Below are 16747 nucleotides of genomic sequence, written 5' to 3'. Positions count from 1 at the left end.
TTATAGATTTATATGATCATGACAGAATGTTGGAACAATAATGTAAATCAGCGCCCCTCCTTCAGGGACCTGGCTCTTCGAGTAGATCAAATAAGAGACAGTATGACTGGATGAAAGAGATGACCTTCATTCTGAGGCCAAAGTAGACTTACAGAACAAAGTTTTGTATTTCACATTGCTGTGGAATATTATTACATATATCACCATTACATGAACATGACTCTAGCCAGCAAAGATGTGAAAATAGCTGCTTAAAACTTTTGAAGTTTAATGAGTCTTCTAGAGGCCACCTGTAAATGACATTGATGTAAAGTCCTGAGCAAGAAATTTTTGTAAAAAAGTTTCATGAACCCTATCTGTCACTTAATGTCACCCTTTTCTGACTAAAGAAAAAAAATGGACATTTTTCAACTCAGCTTTTTAAGTGATGAAAAAAATAATAATGTAAATTTTGCAGTGTTGAATATGCACAGAATATATATGTATAGATTTAAGCACAGTGAATGTATGATACCTTGGCCTCTTGTGTGATGTTTTACACAAGCGCTGGTGTTCATTAATAATGTTTTCTAATTTTTCCATAGTTCATCTACAATAACTTCTCTATACAAACAGATCAGATGTGCAGATAACTGAATAAGCACCTTTGTGTCCTTGTTCATCTATACCACTGGCCAGCAATATAAGCAGGTATATTGTTTTAGCTTGTAGTTCCATGTTCTGTAAATAATTTTTCAAAGCAAAGGGAACAATTGTCTAGTTTCATTTGTATAGAAAACTTCTGTGACCCTAAAAATAGATTCATTTTGGAATGTAAGAGCTTACAGAGATATAACACAATCTATTTTCTTATTTGTTTCCCTTGTATGTATTTGTGGTGAATGTGTTTTTTAAGCAGAACTATCTCCCAATTTTTTAAAGACTACAATGAATAATTTTCTTTTAATATTCTGAGATTAAAAATACCAGGAATATTGTCATCCTTTGAGCCACTGACTGCCAGTAAGATTCTTCAGTCCCTGAGACCTATGGTCATTCATTTAATTTAAGTGTAAGCCATAAAATAGATTGTTTTAAAAATGTATAAGCCTCAGTAAGATGTATAATGGGTTAGGAATTTTTTTAGGTGTTTCAAAAATCTGTTGCAGTCATAAAAGAGATTTCATCTTGTGAGCGAGTCATGTACACAAGGGAGAAATGAAGTAAACTGTGAAAAGTTTACTTGTTAATTTTACTCAAGAATGCCAGTAGAAAATTCATAATATATACCTTAAAGAAAAATGAGAGTATACTTATTTTCAATTAAGTATAAAGGGTTATTGTCATTTGTTTTAGTGCTACTCCATTTTAGACACATCTAAAATAAAACATGGTGGGGTTTTTGTGTGTGTGCTATTTATACAAAGCTTAAAACACTATTTTGGTTAAAATAAAATAGTTTCTTTATTTTCAGTGGTATATGCTATTTTTTTAAACTTGTACTTAACACTTCTGATTTTTGGTTGAAGGGAAGGAAAGGGGAAAAATGCTTTTTATTTTATATTCAATATCTTTAAGGGATTTTAGTAATGACTTGATGCAGAAATTACCTGAATTAAAATGACAGTGTATTAGATTTTAAAAAGAGATTTCAAGTAGATATTTTGATTAAAGTAGAATGTGATTTTTATTTTTTAAAGACTCCTCAAGGGCCTATATATGTAACACATTTAAGAGATCTTCCATTCTATTACTTTCCAACTGGAAAGTAGCATATCATACACTATGTTTGATATAAGGTGTCTAAAAGTTTATAGATACCTTAAAAATAAACAGAAATCTTGAAGATGAAGAATACAATATGGGAAATAAAAAATTCTGCTATGAGTGCTGGCCCTGTTGCATAGTGGTTAAGGGAGCCAGAGCCCTCATAGGCAACTGCAGTTCAAATCTCCTAGACAAAAATAACAGTGGGATAGAGAAATGAGAAGGAGTTGTGGCATGACCACACCCTATTAGGTGTACTCTCACCCTCTGTTTCTTTCTGATGAGTGCACATACTCTGTGGGGGAATAAAAATACTCTGTAAAAGGAGTATGAAAACCAGGTTAGATTATACATAAAGAATCTCTGATCTGGTCATTGGAAGCATGCATACCACATTCTCCCTCTTTTCCTCTTGCTCTCTCTCATGAGTTCTCTATCATGAATAAAATAAACTTGGGGAAAAAAATTTTACATGTGGACATAAAGTGAAAAAAAAAAAACAAACCAAAGCTTGGTTATATAATGCTATAACATCTATATGGGGTTGAGATATCAAAGTATATAAATAGGACTTCAACAATGTCCACATGATGACTCTATTACCTGTGTTTTCTAACATTTATCCCACTTCGGAATGAATCTGGTTAAAATACAGATTGCTGGGCCCTATACTCAGAGTATCGGATTCAGCAAGTCTATGGTGGGACCTTAGATTTGCATTTCTAGTAAATTCCCAGATGATGCTGCTATTGGTTTGGCCAAGGACATACTTTCAGAGTCCCTGCTACACGGTACCAACAGATAGTATAATGGTTTTGTCACTGGACTCCCACATAGCTGACCATAGTTTGAGTCCCAGACTTGGTGGCTAGAAACGCTTGCAGGGCATGTGTGCGTGCATGCCCAAAATCCTGAGATGAGAATCGAGGAGATGGGATTGCAGCATGGATATTCCTCCCCAGGGGACTGTTTCTCGCTTTCTTTCTCATGTCTCTGCCTCTCTGAGCACACATGCCCTTGAATAATATTGAGATTTAAGTGTTGATTCACATATTAGTATCTTTAATGCAAAAGTAGTGTATCCTTGAAGGGGTTGTACAACCTAAAGATATCACTGAAATTGTGAAGAGAATCTGACCAGCTATTATAGTAAAACTTAAGGAATTAAAGTGTACCTACTATTATAGTACAAGAACACTTACCAGAATGGTAGTTGATTAGTTATTTTTACATTGGTGGGACAGATGTATTGGCATGGTGGAGTGAGCCGTAGTCATGGGCATCAGTCTGTATGTTATACAGATGGAATGCAGCACATTCTGTAATCCATTTTAATGAGCTTAAAAGAGTTTCAACAATAATGACAGTAATATGGATAGTGCCAACTCCATTAGCAGTATCTTTTTTTTTTAAGAATTATTTAATTTTATTATTATTATTGTATTTAATTTGAACAGAGAGAGAGAGAAAGTGGGAATGCAAGTCACCAGGTCCGGGACTCAAAGCATGATCTGCCATGTGGGAGCCCAGCATCCCCACCACCACACTACCTGCTAGTGGCACCCATGTTGCTAATGGCACCCCTATTAGCAACATCTAAATAAAAAAAGGGGGGATTGGCTCTATAGTGTAATTTTACTTTACTGTGCAGAAGCTGGACCTTATATTGCTGACTGGGTTTAAATCCCAGCCCAGCAGCAATGCATGTGACACTTGTATGCCCAGCCTCCTGAGAGGATAGAGAATTGAAAAAAAATTATTATAGTGTGGCAATACACACACAAACACAGACAGACACATATACATATACACACACACATATATAAAAGCATATATGTGTGTGTATATATTATGTATATATATAGCTACACTACAGTTATTTTTCTTCAATTCTCTATCCTCTATATAGGAATCACCAAAGAAAATACCAAGATTCCTATTGGCAACATAAATTATTGTCGAATGCTTGCAAGTACATTCAAATAGTGTTCACAGAATAGCAGCTACAAGCACAATAACAAATACTAAAACAAATATATTAAGATTTTATTATTTATATAAGTCCTATGATGGTTAGTATATTTGAGTCACAAGGGATGGTCCTTTTAAGTTTTTAAAATTAATGTATGGAAGACATGCAATACTAAGTTCTTCTTTTGTACATCCTTTAATACAACATTTTTCTGAGTACCCTCTGCGTCTTCTTTGGGGATGATTCCCCCAAAATAAATTGCTTAAGGTGTTAATTTTGTTTGTACTTTTCTTCTGAAATGTTACACTCTCATGAACAGATGGATTGATATCACTTAGTAAGGAAAATTCTCTTGTCTTCTCAGGATGAGAGTTGGCCTTTTCATTTTGAGACTCGGGCAGTGACTGCAGTTCTGAACTGTTTATTGCTTCTTCTGGAGAGGCAGTAGAGACTGTTTAGAGACAAGAAAAAGAATCCTACTTTAGTAAACATGTCATTCAGGTGAAAATTTAATACTGGAATTCTAAAATCAGCTAATTATTTTTTTAAAATGAGTAATCACATTTTAAATAAAAAGTAGCAAGTATGGTTACTCAGAAAGAATAGATATTTTTAACTAAAATTATTGTAGTGGTTTCCTATAAAAACACTTAAAAACCTTTGCACATTTTGGGTCAGTTCCATGGCCTGATGGACAAGGAAGCTGGATCCTATGTGGTTGACCCTGTGGTCCAAAATCCCAGACCTGGTGGCTTGGGAAACACACTGGGCACCTGTGTGTGCATGCCCAAAATATCAAAAAGAGGAAAAGGTGGAGGAGAGGAGATTGTGGTGTGACTAATTCCCATGCAAGGTGCTTTCTTGTCTTTGTCTGTCTCTGTCCAGTGCCTGTGCCCTCTAGCAAAAAAAAAAAAAAAAAAAAACAGAAAACAAAAAACTTCACACATTTTTTTACTAACATTTTAAAAATAATTTTATTTATTCGTTCTTTTATTTTAATTTGACCATAGAGAGATACAGGGGGCGGGGGAGTGAGAAAGCAAGCCACCAGGTCCAGGACTTGAACTGTGGTCCGCCATGTGGGAGTGTTCAGCGCCTTAACCACCACACCACCTGCTGGTCCTCTATTAACATTTTTTTATGGTGTCATTCACATTTCATAAAATTAGTGCTTTAAAATATGCATTTCAGTGTTTTTCAGTATATTCACAAGGTTGTGTATCCATCACCACTATCTGATTCCAGAACATTTCTAGCAGTCATCCTAAAAGGAAATCTCATACTCATTAGCAGTCACTCCCATATCCCTCTGCTCATAGTCATTGGCAATCTCTAATCTACTTTCTCTTTCTGTGGATTTGCCTATTCTGTATATTACTTAATAGAAACATACAACATGTGACTTTTGTGTCTGGTTTCTTTCACTTAGTATAATGTTTTCAGTGTTCACCCATGTTATAGCATGTATCGGTACTTCATTTTTCTTATGGCCCATTAATTTTCTATTTTACGGATATTCCATATTTTGTTTATCCATTCATCAGTTGATAGACATTTTAATGTTTAATTTCCACTTACTAGCTATTATGAATGGCACTTATGAACATTCATGTACAAGTTTTTTTTTTTCTTTTTTTTTTCTTGGAGAGATTTTCACTGTAGGGCACATGCGCTCGCCAGACAGACAGAGAGAGACATAGAGACAGAAAGCGAGAAATCACCCCTCAGGGGGGATGGTCACGCCGCAATCCCTTCTCCTCCATTCTCCTCTCGGGATCTTGGGCACACACGCACATGCGCCCGGCGTGAGTTTTAAGCCACCGGGTCCGGGACACGAACCGTGGTCGACTATGTGGGAGTCCAGCGACATAGCCATTACGCTAACTGCTGGTTCTCTCATGTACAAGTTTTTGCTTGAATATATGTTTTTAATTCTCTTGGGTATAAAAATAGGAGTGTAACTGCTGATCCTATGGTAATTTTATTTAACTTTCTGAGGAACTGCTATATACTTTTCCAGCCTGGTTGCACCATTTTACAATCTCACGATTGTTGGGATATATATGTATAAGTGTAACATATGAGGGTTCCAGTTTCTCCACATCATCAGCAGCACTTGATACTTTACTTTTTTTAAAAAAATATAGCTATCTTGGGGGCTGGCAGCTGACATGGTGGTTGAGGTGCTGGACTCCCACATGGAGCCCTGGACCAGGCAGATTCCTATTGGCAAATCACAATGAACAAATAGATAATAAATAAATGTTTAAAAAAAATTATAGCTATCTAAATGGATATGAAGATATGGTTATTCTTATTATGGTTTTAATTTGCATTTACCTAATGACCAAAGATGTTGAATACCTTTTCATGTTCTTATTGTATAAAACTCTTTGTAGATATGTCTATTCAAATCTTTCGCTCATTTAAAATTTAGGATGTTCTTTTACATACATTTTATAATTAAGTGATTAATAGAAACCATTTTGTTCTTCATTGAAATGTAAAGAAATGGAGAAGTGGTGATATACTCAAGGAACAATGACATAATTGTTACTATCTTAACTGCTCTTTATTGATTTAGCCCTATTGGATACTGAAAACTAAAATAACTCCGGGGGGTAATTATTTGGAGGCTTGTTGGACTTCCTTCCTGGCCCTTGCCCATCTCCAATATCTTCTAAGAGGATATTTTGCTAATAGCCTCCACTGTACAGCCAGCTATTAGAAGTTATGTTCTGGACCATGTGATGACTCACCGTATAGCCGCAGATAAACAGACAGGGAAGTTGGCACCCAGCCCCAAAGAACCAATATATTACAATGGCCAGCAGAACATGACATGTGGGAAAAAAAATGCATTGGCCCAGATTTCCTCTCTTTGACATTAGAACTAAGAAGTAGTGAGACAAGAGTTAGAGCCAAAGTTGAAAGGATTTTGTGAGACTTGTCATGACAAGCTAAAATTATAAAGGAATATAGGGACCAGCAGTTGGCGTAATGGCTATGTTGCTGGACTCCCATGTAATTGACCACGGTTTGCGTCCCGGACCCGGGTGCGGGTGCGTGTGTGCCCAAGATCCCGAGAGGAGAACGGAGGAGAAGAGATTGCGGCATGGCCATCCCCCCAGGGGGTGATTTCTCACTTTCTGTCTCTCTGCCTGACTCTGTCTTTCTGGCGAGTGCACGCGCCCTATAGCAAACACCTCTCCAAATATATATATATGTATATATATATATAAAAAGGAATATAAATGCAAAAAGGAGAAAAGATTCAGAGAGAGGAGAAAAAGTGGTTTTTAGAGCTGACGATTCCTTAGGCCATTTCAGGTCTATTTCTACAGCTTGTTTGTTTTCATAATTACTACATCTCCTTTTATCTTATGGTTATTATAGTGAATCTCTGTCTTTTGCAGTTAGAATCCTATTAGAACACTCTAACAATTTTGTATTTCATTAAAAAGTTAGTTCTTTAGAGGGCTACTAAGGGGTAGTAGGTGGCATCATGGTTAAGATGCTAGATTCTCACATGGCCAACTACAGTTCAAGTCCTGAACCCAGCATCTTAAAAATCACACTGGGTATGTGTGCTTACATGCCCAAAATCCTGAGAGGAGAATGGAGGAGAAGGGATTGTGGCATGGCCATCCGTCTCTTTCCATTTTTCTCTCTCTCTCCAGCAAACCCACACACCCTGTGATGAAAACCTAAAAAACGGGTGAGGGAAAGTGTTAATAAAATAAAGAGAAGTCTAGTTGGATTAGTTAAGAAAAATGAAAATGAACAAAATACAGTAGAAAAAGAAATAAGTACAGATACAACAAAGTTTTTTAAAAAAATAAATGAATATTATGAATGTTTATACATTTAAAAATTAAAATGAAATGGACACCATCTGTTGGTCCCATATGTACCAACAATATTCTAAGAAATTATAAGTTTAGCAATAGTTATCACCTTGAAAAAAAAACAAATGTATTAGGTCATCAGAAAAGTCATGATGCCTTTTTTTAAATTGTATTTATTCATTCATTTAATTTAATTTGCAGAGACAGAGAGAGAGAGAGAGAAAGGGAGAAAGGAAGCTGCCAGGTCTGGAACTCGAACTGTGGTTGGCCATGTGGGAGTGTCCAGCACCTTAACCACCATGCCACCTGCTGGTCCCCGCAATGCCTTTTTCTATGCAAAAAATGCATCATGACTTTTCTAATGACCTCAATATATGATTTTAGAGATGGGTTTCACTTATTTTTCAAGAACAATAAATTCCAAAGTTGTTGGAATTTATATAAAAGTTGTTGCAGAAAAAGATCAAAAGCTGCCCAGTTCATTTTATGAAGCTATTGTCATCTTTTTCCAAAACTAGATAAAAACTATATGAGATTAAAAAAAAAAAACCTTATAATCTCATTTTACTTACAGATAGTGATTTGAAAATCCTAATATGATGTTAGTAAACTTAATCCATAAACATATTTTACAAATATATTAAGAAGGGTTTTAGGACCAGTAGGTGACACAAAAGTTAAGGCACTGGATCCCACGTGGCTGACTGCATGGTGTGAGTCCTGAATCTGATGGTTTGAAAATCATACTAGGCATGTGTGTGTGTGTGTGTGTGCGCCCAAAAATTCAGTGAGGAGAATGGAGAAGGGATTGTAGCATGGCCATCCGTTCTAGGTGGTGACTTCTCACTTTCTACACACCCCTGCCCCGCCAAACTCAAATGCCCTATAGCAAAAAAAGAAAAAATTTTTTAAAAAAGTTTATATTAAAAATGCAAGCATAGATGAAGATCACAAAATCTATCAATGCAATTTACCATGTTAATAGACTTTCATCCTTACTCTCAGCTGGCTTTGCCTTTTACTTCCTGAGGAAATCGAAACAAATACAAGAAAACTTGCATTTGATCCCTTTGGCATTTTTTAAACCCATCTTTTAACATCTGTATCATATGTTCCACCTTCCTATTTTCATAGATGACCCTAAAGCCAATTCCCCCACTTACATACTGTCTCTCATCTTCTACCTACTCCGTCATTCCAGTAATTCTTCCCTATATCTTTCATAATTTTTCACTTCTATTCAGTCACTTCTGGCAGGGAGCAAACACTTCTAAACATTGTTTTGCTATAGGACATATGACTGGAAGAGAGAAAAAGAGAGAGAGGGAGAGAGAGAGAGAGAACGAACAAGCACCTCCCAGGGAATGACCATGCCACAATCCCCTTTCCTCCATTTCTCTTCACAGGATTCTGGGCCAGCATGCACAGACACCTGGTGTGTCTCTCAAGCTACTGGGTCTGGGATGGTAGTTGGCCATGGGGGAATCCAGTCACTGAAACCACCATGCCACCAGTTGACCTCAGCAAACACTATTTCTCTCACTTAAAAACACTTCTTGAGGACTAGCAGATGGTGTAATGGTTACATCGCTGGACTCCCACATAGTTGACTGCAGTTCGAGTCCCGGACCTGGTGACTTAAACTCATGCTGGGCGTGTGTGAGTATATGCCCAAGATCCCAAGAGAAGACTGGAGAAAAGATTGCGTCATGGTCATCCCTCCAGGGTGAGGAGGAGTGATTTCTTGCTTTTTGTCTCGCTGTCTGTCTCTGTGTTTCTGAAGAGCTCATGTGCCCTATAGCAAAAATCTCTCTTAAAAAAAAAAAAACACACACACACACACTTATTTGGCCTTACTCTACTAGCTATCACATATTTTCTTTCTGTTTTCTTGTAGCAAAACTCCTTGACAGAATTTTCTTCCTTTTGTTTTATTTTTGCCAGAGGGCATGGGTACTCACTAAAGAGAGGAGAGAGAGAGAATATATCCCCAATGGGGACGTAGTCATGCCACAATCCTCTTTTCACCATTTCTCTATCCCATAAGGATTTGGGGCACCCACACATGCCTAGCATGTTCTTCAAGCCACTGGGGATAGGATTTGAACTTTGGTCAGTCATTTGGTCAGTCCTTTGAAAGCACAGGACTTAACTGCTGCACTATGGGGCCCACACAGAATTTTCTATATTTACTAAACAATTGTTCCTCTCTCATCCTACTTTATACTCAATTTAATCAGCTTTTGTTTCATCACTCCAACATTTCTCTTATCGAGATCATGAATGATCACTATATTGATAAACCCAACAGCCAATTCTTACCTTTTTTAGAGCAACATAAAAATTGTACATATTTATGGGAAACAATGTGATTTTTCAGTATGAAAATACAATGTGTATTGATTAAATTGGATTAATTAGTTTATCTGTCATGTTAACCATTTGTTATTACTTTGTGAAACATTCAAAATCCTTTTTTAGTTACTCTGAGATATATGGTAAATTGTTAGTAATTATGTATACTCTCCTTTTTCAAATCTCACCTTTTCATTGAGGCCTGGTCTGACCACACTATTAAATACTATCTGCCAGCCTTCTGCATTCTTGATCTCTCTTATTCTATTTCACTTTTTATTTCTCTGTAGCTCTTACTACATTCTAAGAGAATGTAGTAATATTTGCTTATTTACTATGTTTATTACTTATGCTAGTAGCTTCATGAGGCCTGAGATTTTTGTTTTTTCCACTGGCATTTTCTACAGATCAGAAAGAATGCCTGGCACTTAAGGGTATCCAGTAAATATTTGCTGAATTAATAAAAGAAAAAAGTCATGTGACTGTAATAGGCTGCCAAAAAAGCCTCAGTAAAATTCAGCTCTACTTGTAATGATAAAAAGAAGTACCTCTTGGGAAGCTTCCTTATCTTGGTAAAGATTATGTAGTATAAACCTATAAACGTATTTAATAGAGAAATCTAAATGTATGTCCTTTAAGCTAGGGAACAAGACAAGATATATCATGTCACTACTACTTAACACCATTAGAGGACCTGACTAGTGCTATATGGAAGGAAAGAAAGAAGGAATGATGGAAAGAAAAGAGCAAGGAAGGAAAGGAAGGAACAAATAGAGAAAGAAAACAGAGAAAGAATGAATGAATGGTGTAAGTTTAAAAAGAGGGTGAGACTCTGAAGAGATGCCCCACCTTCTTCTGTGCTTTCATAGTCCATATTGTAGGCCACCCTAGTGATGAACCTTCTTTATTCTTTTTTATTTTTTTCTTAAAATTGTCAGCTATGCATACACTTGACAGAGAGAGTGAGATGGAGAAGGCACCACCTATGGGGCATGACTGCACTGCAATCCCTTCTCCTTCATCTTTCCCTCCTTTGGGAATTTTGGGAATATACACACACTTGCCAAGTGTTTGTTAGCCACCCAGTGGGGACTTGGGCCTCAAACAGAGCGGTGGACAGTGTGGGGTTCAACTGCCTGAACCACCAGGCCATATACCTTTGTATTTTCTAACTGCTCAAATTGAGCAGAGAAAGCAGGCCAGACTAGAGGCAGCTCTTCACCCAAACCCTCTGTCTGGTTAGGATGTAGGATGAGTACCTGTTTTGTTTTGAGCTCCACGTAGAGCATAGTGTGCAATTTTGAGTACTACCCCTACATTCTCACCTCTCAGGTCAATCCCCTACCACATAGCGACCAGATTGGTTTGGATATGTGGAGGCCAAACATCTGAGCACTCTGAGGTTCTGGAGGAGTTCTCTTCTACACTCCTATCAACAAAAGAGGAGAGAAAGCCCTCTCTGTAAAATCTGAACCCAAAACTTTCACTGTAGCTACACACTGCCATAATAGAAGAGTGAAACTGGCATGTAGCTAATTCAGATCAAAGTAAAGCAGAGGTGCAGAGCTACAGAAACTACTCCAAAGAAGTAGCAAGAAGTGAGGACATCACTAGATGACTAAAAATCATAGCAGAGCCTCAAAAATATGAGAAAACCAGGAAATACTTATCAAAGGGGAACACAAGAACTCATCTCCAACAATGAAAAAAGCAGAGGATATCACTGAAGTGTCAGAAAAATAATTCAAAATTATTTATCATAACTAAACTCAATGAGATGCACAAGAAAACAACCAACCAAGTCCAGGAGACAAAATTATTCCATGACTTGAAGGGGAAACTCTATAAAGGGTAGAAACCATTAAAAAAATCAACTTCTAGAGATGACGACTGTAATACAGGACATCAAAACCTCCCTCAAAAGTATTGATAGCAGATTAGACTATGCTGAAGACAGGATCTCTGATCTAGAAGACAAAGCCTTTGACTTAGACAAAATCCCTAAAAAGAATTTAAAAAATAACCAACCTACCCACCAAAACAAATGAGGACAACATACAGGAAGTTATAGATACCATTAAGTGCCTGAATATCTGAATAATTGGTATTCTAGAAGGTGAAGAACCTCATAGGGGCATAGAAAATCTATTCCATGAAATACTTGGAGAAACATTCAGACATCCAGACAGAAGAAATACAAAGGACTTCATAGAGAAAACCTTAAAATTCTAATAATAAAATATGAAGTGGGCCAGCAGATGGTGTGGTGGTTAAGGCACCGTACTCCCACATGGCCCTCCATGGTTTGAGTTTTGGACTTGGCAGCTTGAAATTCATGCCAGGAGTGTGTGCATATATGCCCAAAATCCCAGAAAGAGAATGGATAAGAAGGGATTTCAGGGACCATAATGGCTATGTTGCTGGACTCCCACGTAGTCAACCACGGTTTGTGTCCCGGACCTGGTGGCTTAAAACTCACACCGGGGGACCAGCAGTTAGCATAATGGCTATGTCGCTGGACTCCCATGTAGTCAACCGCAGTTCATGTCCCGGACCCAGGGGCTTAAAACTTACGCCGGGCGCATGTGCGTGCATGCCTGAGATCCTGAGAGGAGAATAGAGAAGGGATTGCGGCATGTCCATCCCCCCTGGGGGGATGATTTCTCGCTTTCTGTCTCTCTATCTATCTCTGTCTGTCTGGCGAGCGCATGCGCCCTATAGTAAAAACCTCTCCAAAAAACAAAAACAAAACAAAACAAAACAAAAACCCTCATGCCAGGTGCGTGTGCGTGTGTGCCCAAGATCCCGAGAGGAGAATGGAGGAGAAGGGATTGTGGCATGGCCATCCCTCCTGGGGGGTGATTTCTCGCTGTCTTTCTGTCTGTCTGTCTGGCAAGCGCAAGCGCCCTATAGCAAAAACCCCTCAAAAAAAAAAAAAAAGGGATTGCAGCATGGCACTCCCCTCTGGTAGGTGATTTCTCACTTTCCCTCTCACTATCTCTGTCTCTCTCCAGTAAATGCACATGCCCTATGGCAAAAACCTTAAACATAAATAAATAAATAAAAATGAAGATATTCCATGATTTTGATTGGGATGACTTTGTATTATAAAACTGTATGTTATAAAGCAGTCTATTCTCTTCAAGTTAATCTATATTATTCCATGCATCCTAATTAAAACTCTGAATGGATTCTTAAAAAGAAATTTAATGAGGATATGCTCAAATATATATGGAAGAATAAAAGTTAAAAATTAGCTTAATTGTAAGGGGAAAAATAAACATTGGAGACTTGCCCCTCTTGATAAATGACATCCTACAGAATTAAAATATTAAAACAGTATAGTAAGGGCCAGCAGGTGGTGTAATGGTTAAGGCACTGGACACCCACATGGTTGACCATGGTTTGAGTCCTGGACCTGGTAGCTTGCTTTCTCACTTTCCCTTTCTCTCTCTCTTGTGCCCTATAGCAAATTTTAAAATAATAATAATAATAATAAAATTAAATAAGTATTTACCCAAAATAGGATAGTAGTGATACAGGGGGAAAAAAAGACCAATTAAATATAATAGGGAATAACTATTATTCAGATAGGCATTTGAATAGCTCTCACAAATCTACTGGAAATGACAACTGTTATACCAACTTCAGATACAGGCAAAAACCAAAAGGCTAACATGCATGTGAAGAGATACTCAGAGCAAGTTATGACAAAAATGAGATTTCATATCTATCTCACTGGCATTAGTTAAAAACTGTACAGTGTTAACTGTTGGCATGGATACATTGACATGGGCCTGGAAGTACAGCTTCAAATTAGTGTAGCTACTGTGGAGGGCAGCCTGACATACTTCAAGCGAATTTAGTATACGTGTACTTCATGATACAGCAATTTCACCCCTAGGAATATGTCTCTGAGAAATTCCCACACAGTTCCATACAAGGGCTAATCAGACATTCATTCCAGTGTTATTTTTAGTAGCAGGGCATTGGAGGCTATATATGTTAAGTGTCGATCACTGAGAGAATAAATAAGAAAAATGTGAAGAATACACATTTAGTCCCTAAATCTTCACATGACAGCAAAAATATATAGATTTTAAATACAACTTAGATACATTTTAAAAATATCGGCACAGGAAGCAATGCATAATTTGTAAAAACTTATATAAACGAAAAATATATGGTAAACACCTTGGAATGGCTGCACATAAAATGAGGAGAATGGGAGTGAAGAAGGGATAGGTGAGGATAATCATCTTTTAACATAGTACGTAACTTACTTATGTTTATTGTTTGTTTATTTGTTTATCTTTGCTATTCTGTAAGCTTCATGAGGGCAAGACCTTCTCGGTTTAATCTTATATCACAAGTATCCAGAACACCCAACATGTAATAGCCATTTAAATTTTGTTAAAGAGAGGGGCCCTGCATGGATCAGTTGTGATGATAGTGATAAAAACAAAGAGTAAAAATGGGTGAATGAAGGCATAGAGGAATACGGGTAGTGTAACTGGACTAAAGGTTTAAAATGATGAAAAGCTAATGCTGAAACGTCAATGATTTCACCCAGCACTAGGAGCTGGGAAGCACCATACTTGGCCAGAATTTAGAAATATGATGTCGGCTTCCTAATGCTACATTCTATGTTAGGTCTTGGGGATATGGCACATACTTTCAGGATCCACTAATAATCACACAATTTCAGACTCAACATATGTATGAGTACTTCTGTAAAAATGCATTTTTTAAAATATCAGTGTATCCAACCATCTTTCCTTGTGTCAGACTCAAAAAGATCATCAAAAGATTGAAATTATCAATAAACAATTTGATATAGCATAGCAATGTGTCCTGGTAAAAGTTAAATATAAATTAATCAACTTTTAATGTGTATTTTTACATATTCACATGTTGAATGGCATACTCATATATTCTATATTGTAGACACATACTTCTGCAACTTCTAAATTATTCACTGAAAATTAACAGGACAAAACAAAGGTCATTTTTCCATATAGATTAATAATTTCAAAAATTGTTAGTATCAGTTCAGATTGATAACCTAAACCCATTTTTCTTGTCATATATTTCAAAACAGTAACTTTACTGCCACATGGTATTTCTACTTCAGCAAACTGAATAACAAGTTTAATGCATATAACAATTCTGAAATACTGTCGGTTTTTTTGTTTTTGTTTTGTTTTGTTTTGAGAGAGAGATTTTTGTTATAAGGTATGTGTACTCATTGGAGAGCTGAGATAGACAGAGAAAGTAGGAATCACCCCCCCGGGGGGATGGTCACACCACCGTATCGTGTAACAATAAAGCTACTTCCCCAGTATTCTAGTTTTGGGCAGGCACAAACACGCATCCAGCTTGAGTTTCAAGCCACAAGGTCCAGGACTTAAACCACAGCTGGCTTTGTGGGAGCCCAGCACCTTGACCACTATGCCACATGCTGGTCCCTGTCAGATATATTTTTATACCCTACAAATTTTGTTTCATCAAAGTTCCCTACTCACTGAATTAATAATATTTATTCCTCCAGGGGAGTGTGAATAACACCTGAAACAAGCTGAAAATTCAGCTCTGAATTTTCAAGTTGAATGCTTTTCCAAGGAAAATTCAGCTTGTGCAACAATGGAATTTTTAAAAATGGAATTAAAGTATGAGTTTATTTTGGTGCAAGAAAAAAAAAACAAAACTAAAATCTTGGGACCAGCAGATGGCGTAATGGTTATATCACTGGACTCTCACATAATTGATCATGGTTCAAGTCCTGAACCTGGCTGCTTTAAACTCATACCAGGCACATGTCCATGCATGCCCAAAATCCTGAGAGAAGAATGGAGGAGAAGGGATTATAGCATGGCCATCCCCCCCAGGGTCTGATTTCTCAGTTTCTGTCTCTCTGTCTCTCCACCTGGCATAAACGCTCTACAACAAAAATCTCTCTTTAAAAAAAAAAAAGTATGTATAGCTTTCATAATACGTTATTTCCATGGACTTTTTGAAGCATGTAAGTATTAGGAAATTTTACTTTATAGCAGGACTTTTTGAGAAAAGGTATTCTAAACTTTAAATAATAAACTCAAGCTTGGCGGTCTAAAGGTAAAAATTTGACAGTAGTATAGATAGCGAGATCACAGTATTTTTTTGTGAGAGAAACACTCACCCAACATGAGGGAGAAAGAGAAGGTCTTTCTTGCACTTCTAGGAGAATAAGGAAAAGCAGGAAGAGAAGAGGTAAATTAGATCTTTTTACTTAGAAGTGTGGTCCACTGGGCTGGCAGACGACACGGTGGTTAGGGGCGCCAGACTCACACATAGCCGACCGTGGTTCAAGTCCCAGACCTGGTAGCTTGCTTTCTCACTTTCTCTCTGTCTTTCTCTGTCCCTCTCTAGGCAAATTAAAATAAATGAATAAATAAATTTAAATAAAATGATTCTTAAAAAGAAAGTGTGGTCCATCCACTAGCAGCATCAGTATCAACTGGGAGCTTGTTAAAAATGCAGAATGTCAGACCCCACTCTAGACGTACTGAATCAGAATCTGTGTATTAACAGGATTCCCAAGTGATTTATGTGCACATTAAAGTGTGAGAATCACTGAACTAGAACACAAATAGAAGACTTTGGGGAGAGAGACATCTTCCACACTAAGAGAAGGGCAAGGAAAATGCATTTGCAGGCTGGTATGATGGTAGAAAGATTCTGATAGTTTCTGTGTTTAAAAGTTTTCATTCCTTGGGAACCAGCAGTTAGTGTAATGGCTATGTCGCTGGACTCCCACGTAGTCGACCGCGGTTCGCGACCCAGACCC

General features: G+C 37.3%; 2 protein-coding genes across 3 annotated transcripts in view; one reads left to right on the top strand and one right to left on the bottom strand.

Moving 5' to 3' along the window:
- The window catches only part of JAK2 (Janus kinase 2), a 107753-nt gene extending 106301 nt beyond the window's left edge, over nt 1-1452 (top strand). Inside the window, exon 23 of one of the 2 annotated variants that reach the window (XM_027773420.1) lies at nt 7-1452. In XM_027773420.1, the coding sequence (XP_027629221.1) occupies nt 7-114 (108 nt within the window). In that variant the 3' untranslated portion in view covers nt 115-1452. The remainder of the gene's footprint in view (nt 1-6) is intronic. The other variant, XM_006152421.3, reaches the window with a different exon arrangement.
- Nucleotides 1453-2701: 1249 nt separating this feature from the next.
- Nucleotides 2702-16747, bottom strand: part of INSL6 (insulin like 6) — a 17731-nt gene continuing 3685 nt past the window's right edge. The window contains exon 2 of the mRNA XM_006152420.3: nt 2702-4169. Coding sequence (XP_006152482.1) covers nt 3820-4169 — 350 coding nt within the window. The 3' untranslated portion in view covers nt 2702-3819. The remainder of the gene's footprint in view (nt 4170-16747) is intronic.

Source organism: Tupaia chinensis, unplaced genomic scaffold, assembly GCF_000334495.1.
Source record: "Tupaia chinensis unplaced genomic scaffold, TupChi_1.0 Scaffold000354_1, whole genome shotgun sequence".
NCBI lineage: Eukaryota > Metazoa > Chordata > Mammalia > Scandentia > Tupaiidae > Tupaia > Tupaia belangeri.
Note: the sequence above shows the minus strand (reverse complement) of the source record. Positions and strands in the feature narration are given on the sequence as shown.